The sequence below is a fragment of the Canis lupus genome, chromosome 32, assembly GCF_048164855.1.
Source record: "Canis lupus baileyi chromosome 32, mCanLup2.hap1, whole genome shotgun sequence".
Classification (NCBI taxonomy): domain Eukaryota; kingdom Metazoa; phylum Chordata; class Mammalia; order Carnivora; family Canidae; genus Canis; species Canis lupus.
Window position 1 is genome coordinate 27,039,828 of NC_132869.1, and position 25,350 is coordinate 27,065,177.

The 25,350-nt window shown below is 34.1% G+C and overlaps 1 protein-coding gene across 1 annotated transcript in view; it reads right to left on the reverse strand.

Moving 5' to 3' along the window:
- Positions 1-25,350, reverse strand: part of ADAM10 (ADAM metallopeptidase domain 10) — a 126,594-nt gene that overhangs the window by 26,166 nt on the left and 75,078 nt on the right. The window contains exons 6-9 of the mRNA XM_072808864.1: positions 17,980-18,126; positions 15,121-15,213; positions 11,290-11,473; positions 2,942-3,105 (exon numbers count right to left, since the gene is read on the reverse strand). Of these exons, the coding sequence (XP_072664965.1) occupies positions 2,942-3,105; positions 11,290-11,473; positions 15,121-15,213; positions 17,980-18,126 (588 nt within the window). The remainder of the gene's footprint in view (positions 1-2,941; positions 3,106-11,289; positions 11,474-15,120; positions 15,214-17,979; positions 18,127-25,350) is intronic.

Here is a 25,350-nt window from a genome sequence, read left to right on the forward strand (position 1 = left end):
AACCTAGGCAAAGATTAATTTGGTAAGAGCAAACATATTGTAACTTTCATGCTGAGAGATAGAAACTTGTCTCATTTATGATTACAACTTCCCAAGACAAAGCTTACAACAGAAGTGCAATAAAAATTTGAGGGAGGAAAAATAAAATATAAGAGATAGTGTGAACCACTCAGAGAGAAAGTAACCCTGACACAGTACAGATATACAACAGGAGAGATAAAGACAGATTTCAGATAATGATGTCAAGGGAGACAGGCTCAGGAATTTATAGTTCTGGCTGCTATTACTATTAAATTATTTATAAATACTTACTAAGCACTACTATGGATATATGGTAGTGTAAACAATATGCATAGAAGAATGAGGTATGATTGAGCATAGTACAGTCATTAAAAGTAGTCAGTATGAGGAAAAGAAGCAGGGTAGGCAAAGAATGTGAACCAACTTGTCCATTAAACAAAAAGCTGTAATACAAAATTAATATATTAAAAAAGGGGATCCCTGGGTGGCTCAGCAGTTTAGAGCCTGCCTTTGGCCTAGGGCACGATCCTGGAGTCCCGGGATCGAGTCCCATGTCGGGCTCCCGGCATGGAGCCTGCTTCTCCCTCCTCCTGTGTCTCTGCCTCTCTCTCTCTCTCTCTCTCTCTCTCTCTCTCTGTCGATCATTAATAAATAAATAAATCTTTATATAAATATATATTAAAAAATATTTCTAGCAACTGGGTAGGGAAGAGATTAGACAGGAAATGAAGAGAGAACAGATTAGATTCCCTACTCTAAGGGCGGTCTGCAGACCAGGGGCAGCTACAGCACCACCTAGGAGTGTTTTAGAAATGCAGAAACTGGGGCACCTGGGTGGCTCAGTCAGTTAAGCATCCAACTCTTGATCTCAGCTCAGGTCTTAATCTCAGGGTTGAGAGTTCAAGCCCCACACTGCAGCCTACTTAAAATAATAAATGCAGGAACTTGCCATCCCCTCAATGGAATCTGTATTTTAAGATCCTTGGCAATTTGTATGCACATTAAAATTTGGGAGGCCCTAGCCTAAAGGATAGAGAAGTAACTGAAGGGTACTACAACTCCCCTAATAAGTGTTGGAATCAAGGGGACTGGAGAGAAAAAACATTCACTTGCCGTTGGAAAAAAACCAAACTGACCATAAGTAATAGTTCTCTGCTCATCTCTACAATTTCAGTTACTCTTTTAAAGAACAGATCACACCACGTGGGTGCCTGGGTGGCTTAGTAGGTTAAGTGTCTGTCTTCAACTCAGGTCATGATCCTGGGATCCTGGGATCCTGGGATCAAGCCCAGACAGCGCCAGGCCCAGACAGCGCCAGTCTTCCCACTCAGTGGGGAGTCTGCTTCCCCCCCCTCCTGTTACTCAGGCTCACACACTCAAGTTAAAAAAAAAAAAAAAGGAACTGATCACATAATATATATTTGTTGCAAAGTATATATTAAACCTCTAGTGAGAAAAAAAATACATCAAGCTCAAGTACAAAACAAATGAAAAGATCACAAAAGTACTCAAGAGGTAGAGAGATTAAACTATTTAAATAGTTTATCCAAGAGATGCCTGGGTGGCACAGCGGTTGAGCATCTGCCTTTGGCTTAAGGCATGATTCCAGGATCTGGGATCAAGTCCCGCATTGGGCTCCTTGCAGGGAGACTGCTTCTCCCTCTAGCTGTATCTCTGCGCCTCTCTCAATATCTCTCTCTTTCTCTCTGTGCCTCTTGTTAATAATTAGATAAAATCTTTAAAAATAAATAAATGAATGAACGGTTTATCCAAGAGTACTGATAATAATCTATCCATTTCTGAGTGCCTAGGTGGCTCAGTTGGTTAAGCATCTGCCTTCAGCTCAGGTCATGATCCCAGGGTCCTAGCACAGAGTTCCAAATCAGGCTCCCTCCTCAGCTTCTCCCTCTCCCTCTGCCCCTCCCTGCTGCTTATGCACTCTCTCTCTCAAATAAATAAAATCTTAAAAAAAATTATCTAGCAATTTCTGATAGGGACTTATAAGAAGATGCAAATTAGTGAGATGGCACTTCCATTTTAAAAACTGGGAGAAAATCAGAGAAATACATTTGAGGATTTTAAGCTCCAACTATATAATCTTTTTCTAAACTCACAAAAATTTCCATTTTTTACAAGTGATATGGTACAGGTAAAACGAATTACGTATAGTTGTCAAATATTTTCCCAAGTTTGTTTTTTAATAAGCCCTACCAGAATCACAGAGTCTATCCTTCAGTAGTTTCTATTTCTGTGTGCATTAATCCTTAGGTCACTTGAAAATATGATGGACCAAGTATTAAATGACACCAAAGAATTGTTAATTTTGTCAAGTATCATAATCACATTTATAGTTATTTAAGAAAAGGTCTAGTTTTTTAGGGATGTATACTGAAGTATGTGAAGATGAGTAAATTCCCTTCTAATACAGCATCAGGGACCTGAGACAGAGCCCCACCAGGGGCTTCATGCTGGGGGTGGAGCCTGCTTAAGATTCTCTCTCCAGCTCCCTCTGCTTCCCCCCACCCCTGCCCTGGCCCAGCTCACATTTGTGCAAAATGACAATGAAAAGTGATCCTCATTCAACAGATATTTGAATGACTCATGTACTAGGCACTGTTCTAGGACTAGCAGGCAGAGAAGGGATTAAACAGACAAAATTCCTTGCCTTCATAGAATCCTGCACTGTTGTGCTTACTCTTTTCATTTAACTCACAAATATTCTATCTTCCTCCTTTTCAGTAGTGTCAAGTACATTACTGTGTTCTAATATAAAAAAAAACTAGCCAGTCAACTACATTTCAATGAAAAAAAAAAAAAAACAACTAAGCATCCATATGTATTTGTTTTCAATGTAAACAAACAAATCACTCAATATAAAAGTTAATAACTTTTAAAAATCTAATAATTAGGCAATACTTACTGGAGATCCAAAGTTATGTCCAACTTCATGAGCAAAAGTAATGTGAGAGACTTTGGGAGGTACATGAGATCCATAATTCTGAACAGTAATAATTCCAGTGTTTAAGGACTTCTTCTTACCATCTGAATATAGCTTACTTTTTTCACATATTCCTCCAGAGCTTCCTAATTCAAAATAAAAGATGGCTAAATTAGCATCTATTTACTCCCAAAATAATTTTCTAATATATGCTATATTAAATTAAAATATTTTATATATCCTACATATATCAAATACTCAAAAGTTTCTTTAGTCCAAGGTTAGGAAGACATTTCAAATAGAAGTTTTAATGGTACACATAAAGAAACTCCCAGGACTTAATATAAGGCTCTTCAGAAAATGTTCTTCATGATTGAAATATTTCCCAATTTTTTCTCTCATTAATTTATCAATACAAATATTTAAGTTTCTGCTAAATTTGAATACATCCATATTTATACTGTCAAAACCTATACCTTCTCATTTAAAAAAAAAAAAACAACTTAGGGACACCTGGGTGGCTCAGTAGTTGAGCATCTGCCTTCGGTTCAGGGCGTGATCCCAGGATCCTGGTTCGAGTCCCACATCGGGCTCCTTGCACAGAGCCAGCCTCTCCCTCTACCTATGTCTCTGTGTCTTTCATGAATAAATAAAATCTTTAAACAAACAAACAAAAAAGCCAGCTTAATTTAAATGAAAGTGGAACAAAATATTCTTGAGTAGATTCTGAGGAAGTCACTTGTACAAATAATAGTAGTAATGCTCAGGAGTATGTGATTCACTATCTTGACAGGCAATATACATTTTTTTTTTTTTTTAAAGAAAAGAATTACAGTTTCCAGGGGCTGATGAGAAAGTGGGAGGGATAGGGTAAGATTTGTAAAAGGGTATGAATTTCCAGTTATAAAATGAGTAAGGTCTAAGTATCTAATGTATAACATAATGACTATAGTTAGTAACATTGTATTATACAAATGAAATTTGCAAAGAGAGTAGAACTGAAAAAAAATCTCACCAAAAACAAATAAATATGTAAGGTGATGTATGTGTTAGTGGGGGAATCCTTTCACAATGTAGGTGAACTTCAAATCATTATGTTGTATACTTGAAATTTCTCACAATTTTATTTGTCAGTTATACCTCAATAAAGCTGGGAGGAAAAGAAAAGAAAAGAAGTATGTCCACTGGACAAAAAAAAGGAGTGAGAGAGAACGAAGGATAGAGGGTGGGATAGAAGGGGAAGAAAGCAAATGTGGAAAAATGTTGACTGATTAATCTATCAGGATTTCACTGTACTATTCCTGCAACTTTTCAGTAGGTTTGTAATCTTTTTCAAAATAAGTTCAAAAGACTGAATTACAATTTTCCAATGTGTCTTGAGAATACCTTCAAATTAAAAAAAAAAAAAACACCTTATTAAATCACTTTGTAGTTCACCTGTTCAATAATAGGAACTTTAAAGCCCAATACCAAAATGAAAATACTAATACATCTAAAGGCAGTTAATATAAGGAATTCAAAAAGAACACTGGGAAAATCAGAAACTGGCTGGCCAATCTATGTCTATACGTACACTGTATTGAGAAGAACATAGTTCTTTTAATAACTCTGTTAAAGACTTTTAGTGAGAATTCTTTAGTTTACATTCACATATAAAAGGTTTCTCTCTTATTTTTTTATTAAAATACAATCAAGGGACACCTGGGTGGCTCAGCAGTTGAGCGTTTGCCTTCGGCTCAGGGTGTGATCCGAGAGTCCAGGGATCGAGTCCCATATGGGGCTCCTTGCATGAAGCCTGCTTCTCCTGTCTCTACCTCTCTCTCTCGGCCTCTCTCTGTGCCTCTCATGAATAAGTAAATAAAATCTTAAAATATAAAAGAATAAAAAAATAAAATACACTCAAATGTTAGGACAGTCTAATAAATGATCAAATTATTTCAAGTTAGCTTTCTATAATGCAAAGTTACAACCAAATTATTAAACCATTAAAAAAATCCAATGTTTATAATCCCAGATAAAGCATATAATAGAAGGCAATTTCAAAACAGATTTGCAAGAATGGCATGACACTACAATTGCTGCCCTGTTAAAGTAAATTTAACAGAAATTTGAATTACCATTATGAATTTGGAAGCTAAAATAACAAGCTCTGCAGTAAACTGAAAAACTGAGCCATATGCAGATTTTAACCAGAAAAAGATGGAGAACCTTTATTATATTCAGAAGTTACTACCTTTTCTAAAAGAAAACGGAACAGGAAAAAAAACAGCAAATGATTCATGAATAATTAATATATTTTCTTATGCTACTTCTACTTTTGGAGAGGAGTCCTAAGAACTGTATCACTATTTCTAGAAACTAGAAAAGATATGAATAAGCATTCTGAATGTAATAATTATGGTCTACATATTATAGTTTTAAACAAATAATAAATCAATATCCTGCCTTAGTGAAGATTTGTCATATGCAAATTGGTCCAATGCAGTACTGTGAAACTTGAGTTAAGCATAGAAGGCTCCACACTGTAAATCTTTATCAGTTAAAAAAAGAAAAAATAAATAGCATGTATTAAAAACTTTGATTATATATTTTTCTGTATTTTTAAGGTCTATCTAGCTTAAAGGAAAATCAGACATAAATCTGTATGTACTCTACTGAAATATACTCCTTATAATTCACATCTTATTTAATATGTTAGTAAAAAATGCTTTTGGTTTTAACTATCACTTAAAGAAAACTCTAATATTTGTTACAAACTAATAACATATGTTAAAATAACCAATTATACAGAAGACATAAAATACTATATTTAATTTTAGAAGTTATGATTTAATATTTTTTTTGGCAGTAGTGCACTGTTTTTTGTTTTAATTCCAATACAGTTAACATACAGTGTTATATTAGTTTCAGGTGTACAATAAAGTGATTCAACAATTCCATACATTACCCAGTGCTCAGTTACAGCTTATTTTTACAAAACACTGCAAGTAGTTCTGATGTGCCAGAAAATCTATCAGTGATATGACATATACCTATAGCTAAACCATAGCTTCAGTTCAGTAATTGCTTTATGTTATACCATTTAAAATTTTACTGCATATAGTCATCATTGCAAAACAAACTGTGAATAATGAGAAGGGTAAAAATTTATTAATCTGAATTAAAAGCTATTATTGATGGATGGATGGCTCAATAACCGACAAAAAAGTATAATGACTTAAGTAAAAGCATTTTTTTAACTACAGTACATCCTGAGAGCTAAAGTCACAGAATATCACTCCTCCACTTTAAAACATACCCCTACCCCATCCCCCAAATTAGAAAAACTACAAGGTAATACTGTGACAGAGTCCACAAATACAGTTTTGATGTGAGCAGGCCTAAACCCCTAAACCTTATCATGCAATATTAATCTAAGCAGTAATTTTGAACAGACAATAGTAACACTCCCTGACAAGTTATTAGGAAATGTCCTAGGGCATTTCTTTGTCTTTCATGTCTGAAGAATATTACTCACAAGTAATAGAGAGGGACCAGAGATGTCAAACATCCTGCACAGAACAATCCAGACCTACATAAAACGCCAATATTAAATGCCCTGTTGTAATATTCTAATGATGTGATTATCCCAGCCTTAGAATTAGACTTTTAAACGACATGTTAAGAATCTGACAGGCTGTGGGTTACCTTGAGAACCCTGTATTGAGTTCTGTTTAAATCCTAATATGTAAAATCAAACTAAAATTTCTAAACTAAGAAAAACAGAAAAGACTATTGCTAACAAATAAAATGTCTCAAAAATGTTCTTCACAAATGGTCAGAGGAATATTGAATTGTTTAGGATTAACTATGGAGATGAATTCCAGAGCTAGCCTTACTTGGTAGCCTGCCCCAAATGAGACTATGTTCATTAGGATAACATTAAGAAGGATAATATATGAACAAAATGTACCTTAATATATTTTTTTAAAATACTGGCCCCTCTCAAAAGGCACATTAGAAGGGTGCCACAAGTAATTTAAAATTAAGATTATTATTTAATATAAGGACATTACAGAATCAATGTTTCAGTCTCTAAACTAAATGATAAGAGACTAATGAACATAGTCTCTTCTGTTTTTCCAAATTCATATCCTAACTTTGTTTCGAAGACCAGACTCCCCTTTTTTTGACTATCTTTAATCTCTGTATAATTTTAAATGGGAGCCTCCAAGCCAGCCCCGTTCACTAATTGTTTCCACTTATAATGGAGTTGGGCAGGAGGTATGGTTTTCCTGATTAAAGAAACCCAAGGCAATACCCAACTTCAGTATGATATTAAATAAGAATAAAAAGTATTGTAAGAAGACTTAAAGACAAGAAACCTCCGATTCAAATGTTTCAACTTTCACTGCTTTTCCCAGCTTAAGAGTCAGTGAAAACTACAGCTAATAATTTGAGTAATATTCTGTGAAAATTAACATCACAACAAAATCCTTCCCACCACCTAGTAAAATATCTGCAGAATTAAATTAAACTAAGCTAAATAAAACAAAATCAAAATTAAGCCAAATAAAAATGAAAAAATTAAGAAGCAGTAACAGACCATAAGAAAAACAGATCAGCTATGAAATGGTACTTTTTAATAAGATAATCATATGCATTACTAAGATTTACAGGTAGAATTTTACAGTCTTAAAGAAAGGACAAGAGAAGAAATTACAGTGAAAAATAAACACGGTGAAGCAAAATGATTTACCTATATTTATAGAGACAGAAGAGACAGGAAGCTAGTCTCCCAGCTCCCAAACCAGTGCTCTTCCCCATTATGTCATGACAACTACCCAAAACAATGTTTAAATATTAAATAGTACTTTTATAACTCCTCGCTCTTTAAAAAAAAAAAAAAAGATTCCAGTAATACAGAACTACTAAGATGCAGGAAACATTTTAACTTCTTATCAGAAATGTCTTAGAGAAAGCTAGAATATTAAAGTATATAATACTTAGTAAAATAACTACCAAATCTGCTAAACCTGAGTCAGAAGGTCCAGACTCTGGGTTCTGTGTGAGCCTGGGTTGGTCACAAAGTCTTGAAACCCAAGTTTCCTCCCTTCTAGATTGGAGGAGGTTAACACCAAAATCTCAGAAGGGTACTGAAATAATAAACAAAACCAAATATATATTTTTCCTTATAAAAAAAAATACAATGTAGGGTACCTGGGTGGCTCAGTCAGTTAAGCATCTGCCTTCAGCTTGGGTCATGATTTCAGGGTCCTGGGATGGAGCCCTGTTTTGGGTTTCTCCCTTTCCCTCTGCCCCTCATTCTGCTCGTGCTCTCTCATATACTCTCTCTCCCCCTCAAATAAATAAAAATCTTAAAAAAAAAAAAATACAGGAGGGCACGTGATGTAATGAGCACTGGGGTATTACATAAGACCACTACCTCTGAAACCAGTAATAATTATGTTAATTAATTCAATTTAAATAAATTTTTAAAAACTTTTTGTCAAACTGGAAAAAATTTTTAATTTCTAAAAATAAAAAAATACAATGTCAAATATAAAACAATTCAGGTAGTCAAAGGACAAAGGGAAGAGAACAAAATTGTCAATGTCATGTTAAAATGATCACCTTATACTAGAAAACGTTGAATCAAAAAGACAAAGATCCCTTCTCTTTTCTACTCTGGTCCCCATTCTTCTGTCCCTCCCTAGCCCCTTCCCAACTGCTCTTGGAAAAAAGCTTCTAAGAACTGGAGCTGGGGGTTTAACACAGATTAAAGGAAAAGGGGATCTGATGAAGAACCTATGACAAAAATACAACTTCTGTGTCCCACTTTCAATCCAAACTTTTGCCCACTGCTGTTCAATAAAATGAGCAGTATCATAAATGGTGGTCCAAATATCAAAATAACTAGATATAAAAACTAATTGTCCTTTAAACCCATTACCCTAGTTTAATCATCAGAAAAACATCAGACTGTAACAGAAGGGCATCCCACAAGATACCTGACCAGTACTCCTTAAAACTGTCAGTCATCAAAAAAAAAAAAAAAAAAAAAAAAAAGTCCAAGAAACTATAATAGCCAAGAAAAGACTAAAAAAAACAAAATGACAACTAAATGTAATAGGATCTATAAGATCCTAGAACAAAAAAGAGACCTTAGATTAAAAACTAAAATACATGAATCAACTATGGACTTCAGTTAACAATAATGAAACATGTTTGTTAACTATAACAAATGCACCGTACTAATGTAAGCTGTTAATATGTATGGGGGTGGGAGCAGTATATAGGAACTCTTTATACTATTTGCTCAATTCTTCTGTGAATCTAAAATTATCCTAAAAATACAGTCTACTTTTGTATCTATAGACATGAAACTATATGAAGATTTCAAGAGCATTATATCTTAATGAATAAAAGTCTGGAACTGAGAACATAAAATGGTTTCTGGTTTAAAACCATCCAATTACTTGCCCAGGAGCCATGAGTAAGTTTCCTTAGAGAAAAAAATATGAATATGGTAGTTCTCAAACTTGAATGCAAATCAGAATCACTGAAGACTTGTTCAAACAAAGATTGCTGGGCTCCACACTTAGTTTCTGATTCAGTAGACCTGGGTGGAGCCAATGAATTTATATTTCTAACAAGTTCCCAGGTGAGGCTGATGCAGCTAGTCTAAGGAGCATACTTTGAGAATATATTAGTGGTAATTTACTATATCAATAGTAATTGATAATAATATAGCAAATTACTATTATTAACGGTACATTACAAAAAAAAACCCAAGTGAATCCTTGAATTTTCACATTACTTACTACTGAATAAGTAGAATAATAAACTTTGTAATAAATCATCCAACTTATTTTTTTAATGTTTTATCTTTCCTTTTTTTTTCTTCTAGATTTTATTTATTTATTCATGAGAGACACACAGAGAGAGAGGCCGAGACACAGAGAGAGAAGCAGGCTTCCTGCAGGGAACCTGATGTGGGATTCAATCCCCAGACAGGGATCATGCCCTGAGCCCACGGCAGAGGCTCAACCGCTGAGCCACCCAGGCATCCTGAATCATCCAACTTGCACAAGAAGGGAAAAAGAAATTTCAGAATATAAAAGTTATAAAACATGTGAAATTACCATAGGAAAGACTGATTATACAATCTGCTAACAATGCAAGTATCAAAACCAGGACAGATGAACATAAGAGACAAACATAAATCTCCAAAAATATTATACTATAATGTATACAGTTCATGACAAAATCTTGCACATTAATGACATCATGAAAATGTGGAAGAATAATAAAAGAAGCTTTGAAAATTGTAAAAGGAATATTCATCACTGGCTTAAAAAATAAGCAAGAACTATAAGAGCTAAAATACAGTACTACTTAAGATGTTAAAATACACAACACAAATCAAACAATAAGCTAATTAAAGAATAGGAATGGGATAGAAAAGGTTCCCTTACCCTGCATAAAGCAGAAGTTAATTCTTTAAAAAGACAGAAATGATATATCAGAAGAGATCATATATAGCTCAAAAGATGACAGAACAAACTCTATATGGCAAAATTATTATTCAGAGAGTCTGGGATTGTTTCTACTCAATCTTTCAATTAATAAATTTGTATTTTTCTAAATTAGGCCCCCTAATTTATTAGACTATAAATTACATACCTTCTACCTCCACTGTAATGGGAAGGGGATTTATCCTATCCCAGCTTTCTTAGTGACAGTAGTTTTCATTGTTAAGGCAGAGAGACCCCTGCAGATTGTGGGTTCAGGTGGTGAGGTTAGCAGAGCTGTGGGTACTAGGCCCTCCTGTTTACATCTCATGTCAGGCAACACTTACCTTTTGTTAAAATAAAAGCCATAAATAAAATAATAATAAGGGCAGTCTTTCTTTTCTATCTACTGCTTCTGACTGGAGTTTCTCTGCTCTCTATGTCATTGAAGAACAGAAGCAAAAACTAATTTTCCCCTTGTAATTCTAAGGCCTCTTTCCCAGAAAAAAAGATTTTTAAAATTAATAATATTAACTTTTATGAAAAAATTAGTATTTCATTTTTGTTTTCAGAAATTAGTACCTTTTTTTCTCATAAAATTATTTCAGACAGTGAATGTACCAAACATCAGGCTATCTCCCTGTTAGTACTCTTTTCAAAATAAAAGGCTATTCTATTTTTCTACTTATATTATGATTGTGACTCTTGCCTAACTCAAGCTCTTTAAATTAAGATATTGTACAGGCATCAGTTTATACTATACTTTTGTAAAATTCAATGTCCCGTGAAAATTACTTTTTGTTTCAAAAATATTAAGCCAAGACATAGATAAACTACCTGAAGGTGCTCCAACCCAAGCCAGACCAAGAACACCATCATCAAAATCACGGTCTGTGAAAACATAGGCCAAACAGTAGTCATCATGATTCTGTTCAGAATTCAATTCCAGAAACTTCTCCACGCCAATATTTGGGAAACGGAAGGGATTTGAAGGGTCCTTTTCATCAGCAGTTGTGTTGATCTAAAATCCAAAACAATTGTTTAAATAAGCAATTAATGTTAGCAGAGCCTATGTGTAAAAGTCTTTGCTCACTTTCTTCTGCATCTGCCTGGACAACATGTTGGGGCCCAAGGGAAATCAGGCCTGAATTAAGGCTTCTACGATTGTTCCCACTGCTCCCATCCCTGAGCTGATCACAGAAGACACAAGGAAAAGAAAGAAGGGAAGAAGGGAGGGAGGGAGGCAGGCAGGGAGGAGGAAGGAAGAAAAGGAAAGAAGGAAAAGAAAGGAAAGAAAGAAGAAAGGCAGAATAGGAGAATTAAAATTGATTATGTTAAATTTCTGGGCAAGTATTGACCAGATTCCTGAACACTGAACACTTGAGATGGAAAAATAAGTTCTGCTTTCAAAACTTTTTTTTTAATAAAGATTTTTATTTCTTTATTCATGAGAGAGAGGTGCAGAGGGAGAAGCAGGCTCCCCACAGAGCAAGGAGCAGGACTTGATCCCAAGACCCTGGGATCAGGACCTGAAACAAAGGCAGACACTATATGAATGAGCCACCCAGGCGCCCTGCTTTCAAAACTCCTAATGAAGGAAGTACAGTTTCTCAAATTTAATCATCTCAGCAAGTCTCTTTTAGTACTAATCTCCTACACACAGTGGAAAGTATGAGGATATAAAATCCTAAATTTTAGCTAATTACTAGAACATAAAATAGACATCTAACCCAAGACCATCAATTCAACAAATTGTTTCCTTGCTTCTCCTTATCTAAAATCTTAGGAGTCAAGCTTGACAAATTGCAAGTTAAATTTTTTTCCCTGAATGTGGACAAGAACATTTTTTTTTACACCCAATTCTCTTCTCTTACTGTATCAAGCTGAGTTCCTCCAGAATTTTCTTTTGATACTTAGCTGGTACTCCTAGTGCAGGTTCCTCCTTCACAATCTGAAGAATTGTTGATAATGTTCTGATACTAAACTTCTACTAAAACAAAAGCTTTCATTTACTGGCCCCCACCTCCTTTCAGAGACCCTGCCTTTCCTAGAACAATTTGGCATTCCCAAGTAAGTCATAGAATTACATATGTAACTGCTGATACAGAATAAAAAGGGATATGCATGAAAGTAAACATTTTTTTAGAAGGCAGGCCTCAGTTTACTGAAAATATTCATAGTAAAGGGAGAATATAACAGTTGATAAAACAAGAACTGTAAGTCTTTTTTGGATCCACACCCTTCAGTAAAGCCAAGAGGCTCAGAAGCAGAATTGCAAAAACCCTACTGAGGGCAACTGCTTAAGGATAGATTCCTGGTTTATCCATTAACAACTGAAAACAATCAGCAATGGTCATCTAACACAAAAAATTCCAAAAGCAATCACACTATGTATTATAAATAGCCCATGCTTAGAGACATACTATAGATGACTTTTTCCCACTAAACTGAAATGAAATTTTTTGATATTTCTATTATTGGCTACAATAAAAATTACATCTAAATTTTAGTTACTTTATACTAAAAATGAGAACATTTATATATTTATTGATACAAATTTCAAATTAATGGTTCACAAGGAATCTTCAGATGAGATTAAAACTAAAATTTTAGTCTCAGTTAAAAGCCTGAGAATAACCAATTGCCATACTATCCATTTATATATTCATGCATTTCATCATAATGCAAATCATTATACTAAAAAAAATGTGCTCCACTACAATTTGTTCTGATATTCTTTACTTTTCACTAGTTTGCATTTTATTGCTTTGCTTACTAAACAATAATTATTATCACTTTTAGTTGCTCATTTAAGGGTTTAAATTACTCTCAAAACACATGAAAGTGATTATGAGCAATTATTATATTGTTTATTTACAAACCACATTTCACCTTAAACTTCAATTTAACATTTAATCATACTACTAAGTAAGGACCACCTTTAGCCATGCTATTAGATATATGCATGAACAGGGACGCTTGGGTGGCTCAGTGGTAGAGCGTCTGCCTTTGGCTCAGGGTGTGATCTCAGAGTCCTGGGATTAAGTCCTGCCTGGAGCCTGCTTCTCCCTCAGCCTATGTCTCTGCCTCTGTGTGTGTGTGTGTGTGTGTGTGTGTGTGTCTCACGAATAAATAAATAAAATCTTAATAAATAAATAAATAAATAAATAAATAAATAAATAAATAAAATGCACGAACAAAAATTATAATTTAGTCAATCATGTTTTAAGAAAATCAGGAGCGTTGGGATCCCTGGGTGGCGCAGCGGTTTAGCGCCTGCCTTTGGCCCAGGGCGCGATCCTGGAGACCCGGGATCGAATCCCACATCGGGCTCCCGGTGCATGGAGCCTGCTTCTCCCTCTGCCTGTGTCTCTGCCTCTCTCTCTCTCTCTGTGACTATCAGAAAGAAAGAAAGAAAGAAAGAAAGAAAGAAAGAAAGAAAGAAAGAAAGAAAGAAAGAAAGAAAGAAAGAAAATCAGGAGCGCAAATATAAAGAAGCCCTATGGCAAATACTTTTGTAACATGGTTTTTTTTTTTTTTTTTTTTTAGACTCAAGCTGTATATCTAGTTTATGAATTCAGTCTTAAAAGCTATATGCACAGAAAGAATTCACATTTGGAAAATTTTTCAAACAACCCAATTTTGTTAGTAATTTAATACAGACTTATTTAAATTTAAAACATTAAAACTAATCATCAGTGACCTTGTGGCTCTAGGTGAGCATTTCTCAAAATGTGTTCTACAGTTCTTTGGACTCTCAGTTTTCATTAATATAGAAAAGGTTCTATGGTCAAATTAGTTTTGAAAATTATGAGTCTCAAGGCTCCTGGGTGGCTCCGTCAGTTGAGCGTCTGCCTTTGGCTCAGGTCATGATCTCCAGGTCCTGGGATCAAGCTCCATGTTGGGCTTCCTGCTCAGTGAGGAGTCTGCTTCTCTCTCTCTCTCTCTGCCCCTCCCCACTGCTCATTCTCTTTCTCTCAGAAAAGAAAAGAAAAGAAAAGAGGGAGGGAAGGAGCGAAGGAGCGAAGGAAGGAAGGAAGGAAGGAAGGAAGGAAGGAAGGAAGGAAGGAAGGAATCATGAGTTTCTCTCCTGAAGGACTCCTCAAAATTTGAGATATGTTAGTGTGTACCATGAATTTACAAAAAGAGGGTATAGTACTATTTTTCCAACTTCCAATTTTATCTAACCATTCTATCTATCTTTCCCTCCTCTGGAGCACTAAATAGGAGACTAAGAAACTAGGAAATGATAACGGTGATAATAGGCAAGGTGTGGGGGTATCAAGTACTGGGTTACCTGTAGTTCTTGAGAAGCTAGGGCTTTCTAGTTGGTACGCTCATCAGATACAATACAGTGGGACAGTACCTCTTCTGCTGTCCAGATTAAAACCCTATAGATTTCATTCTTAAATTACAAGCCCAGGTACCCCTGCGTGTGTGTCTTCATGCATGTGTAAAAGCCAAGAGTAAAGAAAACTGGATCAGTAATACAATTTAAACTATTAATGCAAAAATAAATAAATAAAATAAAATAAAATTAAATTAAATTAAATTAAATTAAACTATTAAGGCATAAAGATGAAGTAAAAAAGTAAGCATCTCTCTTTTTGTAAACACGGTCCTTACTGTTTCTCTTTCTTAATATTATGAACTACTGAAATTCCTTACTCGTATTCGTTTCACCATGAAACTAATGTTACGGATTCCGGAGAAGTCTGTGGTCTGGTAAATTGTATCAATCGCTTTAACATGACTGGATATCTATAGATTTAAAAAAAAAAAGAACATTTTAAAGGCAACGTGAAAATGTGAAAAAGGCTGTGAATTTCCATTTCCCAAATCAAGAATTACTCGTGTTCTACCATACTCAAATTTTAAAACGTCTGCATCATGTACTGGATGAACAGATGAAACAGATTAGTGATATTAGTGAGCTGGGGAAGGGGGAGATTCTGTGCCTTTTCCAGGCTCTTCTCGCCAGTAACAAACATCACTTTTATTTCAGTCATATAAAACTGTTTCCTCAATCAATCCTGTAAGGTCAGACCTCTGTGCCTTTTCACATGCTATTTCCTTATGCCAAGATTATCTTTATTTATCCATCAGACTCAGTTCAAACATCTCCTTTGAGAACTTCACTGATAGGGGCTCAGTTGGTTAGCATCTGACTCTTGATTTCGGCTTGCGTCATGATTTTGATGTCATGGGATTGGGCTCCACACTGGGCTCTGAACCTACTTGGGATTCTCTCTCTCTCTTTCTTCCTCTCCCTCTCACTACCCCAGTGCCCCGTTCTCACTCTCTTGTGCTCTCTCCCTCAAAAAAAAAAAAGAACTTCCATGATAATATAGGAGACTCAGTGTCATTCTCTGACTTCAAGCTCTCTAGTGCTGCATTAGTACACATTCTTTAAGTTGTGTTGACCGCTTACTGTATACTAGGCACTGTTTCAGGTGCTAGGAATACAATGGTGAACAAAACAGAAAAGGTCCCTATAAATTTACAAAGTTTTATTCTAGGGGGTGAGGGGAGAGAAGTAATGCAAATATAAAGAAGATACGTTAAGATTTGCTAAATTTTAGAAGGAAATTAAACATGGTTTTAGAACACAAAGGGATTCTCCTATTTACCTAGATGACGCCCAACTAAACTCTCTGGCTTCTAAACTACTTTCTCATCTTCAGTTATAAAAAAGCATTCTTGCTGCAATTTATGTAAAAACATGTATATATTCTTTTAAAGCTATTTTCAAAGAAATTATACAAACTTAAGTTAGCCAAGTAGAAGTATTAAAAAGAATTTCAAAAGTAGCCCAGGTTGCCAAACTGATAAAGTCCTAAAGGTGCTGACAGGGTCCATTATAAATTCATGCTATCTAACCTCAGCTTGGCCTGGTAATTCCTTATCCAATTCTATTTCTACTCCATTCCCAAAGGGGTACAAATATTACTCCACAGATGATTATACTTCATACTGTACTGAGACTTCATCTTGACTTCCTTCCCTCTTCATCTTCAATTTTTTTTATTTTCATCCATTTCTGTCTTCCTCAAAGGATAATTCTTCTTTAAAGGAAAACTTTTCTTTATTCTCATCCCAATCTGGACCTTCAAGGACACTGTTTCCTATCAATCTTACATTGCTTTTCTACTAGATCATTTTCCTCTTCCTACCAACTTACTCATGTATTCTCTGTCCTCTTTTCACCCTCAAATATTCCATACTATTTCTAAGCCACCATATTTGCTTCTATTTTTCACATTTCTTAAAACCGTTGCTGCTTTGGCCAACCCATTCAATACTGTTTGCAATGTTTTCACCCTCACAACTCTATCAGCTTAAAACTCATCAATAATCTTCTAGTAACTAAAAACCAACTACCTTCTGTAGTCATTTTTTTTCCAGTATTATTGAGGTATAACTGACAAATAAAACTGTAAGATGTTTAAAATATACATTTTGATGATTTGAAATATGTATACATTGTGAAAGGACTCCCCCCATCTACTACATTAACATACTGTAGTCATTCTCTTTGATATCTCTGCAATACGTTAGCCACGCATTTTGTTTTAAACTTGTTTCTTAAAAAAAAATAAATAAAAATAAAAAAAAAATAAATAAATAAACTTGTTTCTTCCTTGGCTAATTCCATTTCATCCCCTACGTGTTTAACTATTATGTTTTATTCCATAGCTTCACCTCCTCATCCTATTCACTATATACAGATATTATCCCCCAGTTTCTTCCCTTTAATTTCATTCCCTCCCCTTATTTCAATTATATCTTTTGTACCTTCAAATTCTGTATAGAAAGCTTCACGTTCAGCTAACCTCTCCCAAGGTCCAGGTCTACATTGTCAATATCCTAAGGAATGGCCACTTGGCTTTCACACATCTAAAACTATGCTCATTACCACCATCAAAATGATTTCACCATTTATACTGGTGACATTTGCATCATCTTAGCCTCAAATCAAATTTGGAGTCAAAATGCATTAATCAAACTCTCACTGGGAAGCTTCGACAGGAAGACATTTTGAAGGGTATCTCCAAAAACTTTTACTTTAATAAGGATTAAGAAGACACAAACCCATATAATACAATTCTGAAAGCACTGAGTACAAAAACAAAAACAAAAACAAAAACAAAAAAAAACAAGTGCTAAGTATAATGGGAATACAGAATAGGAATTAAATACTTCTCCCTGGAAGGATTCGTCTATTCTTCCCTCCTTTAGGAACCACAACTGAAAATTCCACTGTCTTTTCAAAGCTAAGTTCCAGTGTCATCAACTTCACGAAAAAATTTTCTTACACCTGTTTTAGAGGACTCTAAAATATCCTAGCTGGCCTTTCAGTCATCTGTGTACTTATCCCACATAATTTATAATTATTGAAAAATATGTATTCTTTTTTTTTTTCAAAAAGAGATATACCATAACTTTAATTCTTAAAGGAAAACATAGGTGTAATGAAACAGTAAGAGAGCACGCGAACTCTTAAAATAGTAGCAAAATCATAAATACCTGGGCAATCACAGCTTCTCGTGTTCCATAATATTTAAAGAACAGATGATCAGTCTGAATATAAAGCTGACAAGTATTTCTTTCAGCTGAAGTTGTACGTTTTTTCCTCAGGTGTTCTGGACCATTAACGGAATGCTCTTGAGGTGTCTATATGTCAAAAAGAGTCATTTCTGATAATTAGTATGCTTCACTATTATCATAAATCTATATATCTAAGAATACACATTATGTAAATTTCATATTCTGCTCTATTATAGAACACCATAGGTATTCCTCTACACCATTAAGAATTCTTCATAAATCTCACTTTCAGTCTCATAACATTCCACTGTATGATTTATAATTTATTCAAGCAATTCTTTCATTTTTAAATATTTTCAAAGCCTACCTTTTAATATGTAATCATTTAAATATAAAGCAAGTTTTATAGTTGTTTATAGTACTTTGATATCTTCCTCTATCTCCCTCTAACACCCAATCTATTACCCAGTCCTGTCAAATTGATCTCCTAAATACTTAGGGAATTTGCCCATTATCTCTGGTGCCCGCACATCAGCCCAAGCTACCATCACTTATTACCTAGAGTATTGCATGTACTATTGTCTTTCACTCTATTCTCCACACTGTAATTTTTCAAAATGCAAATTTGCAAATATTACTCATCTGCATAATAGATTTCAATGGCTTCCTACTGCTCTAAGGATAAAGGCGTAAATCCTTTACATGTGCCACCAAATCAGCATTGCAGTCTCTGCTTACCTGCCCAGTTTCTTCTCATTCTGTATTATTTCAAAGAGACTCTACCACAGAACCCAACTCTTGCTCTCTGTGTTACCCTACACAGGCCTTCTTTCCAATCCTCCAGCATCATCTATTTCCTGCCAGTCTGCATATGCTACTACTGACTCTCCTGACCTAACTAACTTCTCCCTTCAGACTCAGCAAAGGTCAGTTCATCAATTGTACCACCTCACAGAACCCAGGTCCCTTACATAGTACAACTTTAGTTTATTGAATGGTGATTAGTTTAATTTCTGTCCCCAGCCCACCATCATTACTTCAACCACTAGAATATGAGACTCAGAAAGAAGAAATTATCTCTCTGTTTGCTTCTTGCTATATTGCTATCACTAACGCAGACTTGGCAGGCAAAGAGTAGATATACTCAGTATATATTTGTTTAAAGAATTACACTGTTATTGGATCCAAGCATTTAAACATTTGCTGACATCTAAGAGCTCCATTTTAAGTGAACTTTGATGACAAGTAATGGAGAATTCAAATTAAATTAGATTTTAAGCCACAATTCCAAATTTACACTCACATTTTATACTTTCCTTCTCCCTTGACAACTCCATGTTTGACTGTTCTCTTGTCACAGCCTTCATTTTACTTTTATCTATTTTCACTGAGTATAGCATTCCAGGATGGTGGTTACTCAGTTTCAGCACATTCCACTGTCTTCTGGTTTCAACTGTCTCCAATGAAAACTGAGCTGTCATTTCTACTGTTGCTTCTTTGAAGGCAACTGGATTTTTTTGTTGTTGTTGTTGTTGCTTTAAGAGTATATATCTTTCTGTTTTTAGACTTTTCTGATAACATGCTAGGGTGTTACTTTCACTGGAAAGTATTTATCTGACTCTAATTACAAAGCTTACCAAATTTGTTGGTATCTCTGTTATACTTGGAAAACTCTCTGCCATACTGTTCCTATTTCATTGTTTTTTCCCTCCTGAGATATCAATTATACATATGCTAGATCTTTTTAGTGAATCCCCCATTTATCTCTTTTCTGAATTTTTCTATCCTTTTGTTTCTAATGGTTCACTGTTTTCTTATATACAACATCTAGATCTAAACCTATCAAATTTTTAATTTCTGTTATATTTTTCAATTTCAGAATTTTCATCAGACTCTTTTATTTTCAGTTTTCTGCTATAATTTTAAATTCCATTTCTTTATGTATTTGAACATATTAAAGTCTGTATCTGTGTCTGATCATTTCATTACCTGGAAACCTTCAGGTTGTTTACATGTCTGACATCCCAGCTAGAATGTAAGTCCTCTGAGGATATATACTCTGTGTCATTTATTCTTGTATCACTGATGTTTGGTATACAATAGTTTTCTCCTTTTGTTCTTCTACAATGTTGTCTTGTTTGTTCATATGCTTATTATTTTTAACTGAATGCCAGATAATGTACATGAAAAACCACAGATATAAATTTAGACTTCAGGTGATGATACTTTCTCAAGACAAGATTAATTTTTGCTTCTGGCAATCAGTTAGGCTTGATAAACTAGTAATCCTGGATCACTTTATTCTAATCAGAGATTAAGTAGCTGTGAAGTAAAAATTTTAATACCTGTGATAGAAGAAGGTAGGATTTTTTTTGACTCATCCTTACTCCAGGGATAGCCCTTCAAGATCCCATCCTAAAGCCCTTCTGAGAAGGCCTTAAGTATTATTTTTATCCTTAGCTTCAAGAATCTAGAGTTCTACTTGGCTTCTCAGTCTCTCAGCAACCTTATCAGGAACTAGAAGATACATCTGGAGAAAAGAGCCCCAAAGGCCATGCTCACATGTCTAGGCATTCTCATATTTTCCTAACATCTAGCCCCATAATTCTTTATAGCCTTATACTCACTCCAATACCTCCAAATACGCACACAAACACACACACATATAAACATACATGTGTATATATATGTACTTTTAAAATATTTATATTAAAAAAAATTTATATTTTGAGGCCAGGTTGTTTTTTATCAGCTGTTATAAACAGGGAAAAAGGATTACTCTATTTCTTGAAAACAATTCCTTGTTAATTTTAGGTATTGTGAATGCTGTCTCAAAGTTTATAACTCTCTTTGCTTTAAGGTGCCTTTTACTCTTAATTTTCATATAGTGAAATATATCAAACTTTTTATAGTCAAAAGATTTTATGTCATATTCAAAGTGTTTCTCTACCCTAAAATACAATATATTTTTAAATATCTTTTCAAACGTTTTACCCATTTTTTAACTGGAGTTCATGCATTTTTTTATGTGAGTAAAATAGTTGTTTGTATATTCTGAGACACCTTCTATCAAATAGCTGTACTGCTGACATTTTTTTCATAGTCTCTGGCTTTTTACATTTATTTAACTGTGTCTTTTGAAATTATAATTTTAACAGAGCCCAACTAATAAATTTTGTATCCTAAAAAAATTTTGCCTATGTCAAAGTGACAAAAATTTCTCCTCTTTTTCTAGAAGTTTAAGTTTTATCCTTAAGCATACGGATGTATTTTCTATTTTCAGCTAATTTTTGTATAAGGTATAGTGTATAGGTTGAGGTTCAACTTTTTTTCCATATGGATATCTAATTATGCCGGTACCATTTGTCAGACTATTCTTTTCTCCTTGAAATTACCTTGGGACTTTTGCAAAAATCCATCTGACCCTATGGATTCTATTCTGTTCCACTGTTTTATATGTCTATCCTTAAGTCAAGAGGACACTATCTTTAATTACTATGGCTTTATAGTAAGTCTTAAAATCAGGCAGTACAAATGCCCTTGCTTTGTTTTTTTGTTTTGTTTTGTTTTTTTGTTTTTTGAAAATTCTTTTGGCTAGTCTAAGTTCTCTGCATTTCAGCCTAACTATCAGAATCAGTTTATCAATATTTATCTGAGATAAATACTCAGAGATTCTGATAGGGATTGCACTGACTCTACAGCACAATTTGGGGAGAACTAACACACTGAGTCTCCCAAACAATAAACACAGTATATTTTTGTTTTTATTTAGATATTTAATTTTTCTTGGCAATGTTCTATAGTGTTCATATATATGTCTTGTGCATATTTTATTAAATGTATTCTAAGTATTTTATCATCTTAATGATATTTTTGGAGAGCTTTTTAAATTTTCATTTTCTAAATGTTTATTGGTAGTGTATAGAACTAATTTTTGCATTCTGACTTTATATCTATCCTACGTCCTTGGTAAATTTACTTAATTATTTTATAATTTTTCCTAGATTCATTACAATTTTCTAAGCATAATCCCAATGTTACCTACAAATAAATGCAGTTTATTTCCTTTACAATCTATATGCCTTTCATTTCTTTTTTTTTTTTTTTTTTAGGAGCCTTTCATTTCTTTTTCTTGCCTGACTATGCTGACTATGACCATGATATGTTATCTTCTTTTATATAGTGCTAAGTTTAACTTGTTAATATTTTGTTAAAGTATACTGGCTTATAGTTTAGTTTTCTTGTAATGTCTTTGTCTGGTGTGGGTATCAGAGTAATGCTGGTCTGACAGAATATATTAAGTTTTCCCTTCTCCTTTATTTTCTTAAAGGTTTTGCATAAGATTGGTATTTTTTCTTTCTTAAATGCTTACACTTCCATGGTGAGACTCTCTCTGGGCCTGAACATTCCTTGATGGAAACTTATTAAGTATCAACCTAATTTCATCATACACACCTACTATTCTATTTCTGCTTGGTTTTGTTAATTTGGATCTGTAAAAGAATTTGCCCATTAAATTAGCTATTGAACTTCTTGGCTCAATGTGCTCAAAATTTAAACTACCAATGTATGTAGTAATAGCTTCTTTCATTCTTGATACTGTATTTTGTGTTTTCTCTTAATTTCTTGATCGAACTACCTAGAAATTTATCAATTAATCTTTTCTGTTGATTCCCTCTTGTTTTTGTATCATTGATATCTCTCTTACTTGTTACTTTATTCCTTCTATTTACTTAGAAATAGAGGGAAACAGAGTTTAAGTTGCACTTTCTGGTCTAGCTTTCTAAGGTGGATGCTTATAAGATTGATTTCTAGATCTTTCTTTTTTTCTAATTGTTAGAAACATGATTAGCCAATGTTTCCTGTGCATTCTTCACTTCTTTGTATAGATTTAAATTTCCATCTGGTATCGTCTTTCTTTCTTTCTTTCTTTCTTTCTTTCTTTCTTTCTTTCTTTCTTTCTTTCTTTCTTCCTTTCTTTCTCCTTCCTTCCTTTTCTTTCTTTCTTTCTTTCTTTCTTTCTTTCTTTCTTTCTTTCTTTCTTTCTTTCAGACAGAGAGGCAGAGACACAGGCAGAGGGAGAAGCAGGCTCCATGCAGGAAGCCCAACGTGGGACTCGATCCCAGGTCTCCAGGATCAGGCCCTGGACTGAAGGTGGTGCTAAACCGCTGAGCCACCTGGGCTGCCCTGGTATCCTTTTTCTACCCAAAGAACATCCTTTAACATTTCTTGCATTTAAATTTTCTTTCAGTGGTTATTCACCATAGCTGAATCTAATGACTTTTATTATTTTGTGTTTTTGTTATGATCCACTTCAAAACAGTTTCCAATTGCATTATTTAGATGTGACTCAATTTTCAAAAATTTCAGATTTTCCAGATATTTTGTTACTGATTTCTAATCTCCTTGAAACCTAAGAACTTATTCTATATAATTTGAATCCTTTTAAATTTATTGAGACTTCTTTTATAGCTTAGCATATGTTAGCAAATGTTCATGTACACTTGAATGTGTATCTGCTACTTTTGAGTGGAGAGTTCTATAAATGTCAATTAGGTCATCAGGTTGGTTCAGAGTGGTATTCAAGTGTCCTATTCCCTAACTGCTTTTCTATCTACTTGTTCTATCAATGTATCAATCAACTTGTCTACTCAGAAATAAGTGTACCTTCAACTATAATTTGTAGATTTTTTCATTGCTCAGTTTTGTCAATTTTTTTTCTTAATTATTTTATAACTCTCTTACTGCATTATTAACTGACATTTAGGACTATTTCTCTTTGATAAAGCAAAAATTATCCTTGTCTACAGTAATATTCTGTGAAATGATATACATTCTTTGATATTAATATGGTCACTGTAACATTCTTACAACTGGTACTTGTATGATACCTGCTTTGCCATCCTTTTAAACTATTTGTGTCTTTACGTTTAAATTGCATTTCTTTTAGACAGCTATGGTTTTGCTTCAATCATTCTTACCATCTCAGCTTTTGAAATCAATGTGGGTAGTCCATTTACATTTAATGTAATCATTAATGTGATTAGTTTAAGCTTACCATCTTTGTGTTTATTTTCTATTTGTCCCATATGTTCTGTGTTCTTATTTTCCCCCTTACCTTCTTTTGGATTAACTGAGTATTTTAAACTACAGTTGATCCCTAACCCAGGGATTAGGAATGCCAATCCCTCACACAGCTGAAAATCTGCATATAACTTTTGACTCCTCGCCAAAAACTTAAATACTAACAGCCTGCTATTGACTGGAAGCCTTATTGATAACTTAACTAGTCAGTTAACATTTATTTTGCATACTATATATATTATATACTATATTCATATATAAAATAAGCTAGAGAAAAGAAAATTATAATGAAAAGAAAATACATTTACAATGCTGTAATTTATGTACTACGCAGTACTTACAGAAGAAAATATCCACATAAGTGAACCTATGCAGTTCAAATTCATGTTGCTCAAGGGTCAACTACATTTGATTCCCTTTATTGACTTGTTAACTGTATCTCCTTTATTTTCTTTCAATGGTAACTCCAGGTCAGGTTGCAAACATCTTCTTAAAAGGACTGATACTAAATACTTAACTTTATTTACAAAAACAAGTAGCTAGTCTATGGGCTGTAGTTTGCTGACCCCTGCACTAAGGTTTCCAATATCCAACTTCTAAATAGCAGAGTCTAGCTGCCACAATTATACTACTTCCTGCACAATAAGAAACAACAATAACTTCCACTTTCCCTCCTCCTATCTTCTGTGCCATTATCGTAAGTTTTGATTCTTCACATATTATAAACACATTTTTCATTGTTACTATTTTAAGTACCTCTTAAAGAAAATATTTAAATGATACAAGTCCTTTACATTTTACCTATGTATTTGCTGTTGTTTAATTATTTATTTTTAGAGAGAGCAAGCAGGGGGGAGGGGCAGAGAGAGAGAGAGGGAAAGAGTCACAAGCTGACTCCATACAGAGCATGGAGCCCAACACAGGACTTGATCCCACATCCCGGAGATCCTGACCTGAACCGAAACAAAGAGTCAAAGGCTTAAATGACTGCACCACCCAAGCACCCCTATGTATTTACTATTTTATGCTCTTCACTTCTTTGTATAAATCTGCATTTCTATCTGGTATCTTTTTTCTACCTGAAAAATGTCTTTTAACATTTCTTGCAATGTAAATCTCCTAGAGGCAAATTCTCTCAGCTTTGTCTAAAAAAGGTCTTTAATTTGCTCTCATTTTTCAATATTATTTTCACAGAATAAAGAATCCTAGTTTGACAGTTTTTCTTTCAACACATAAAAAAGTCATTCCATGTATGTCTTCAGTTTG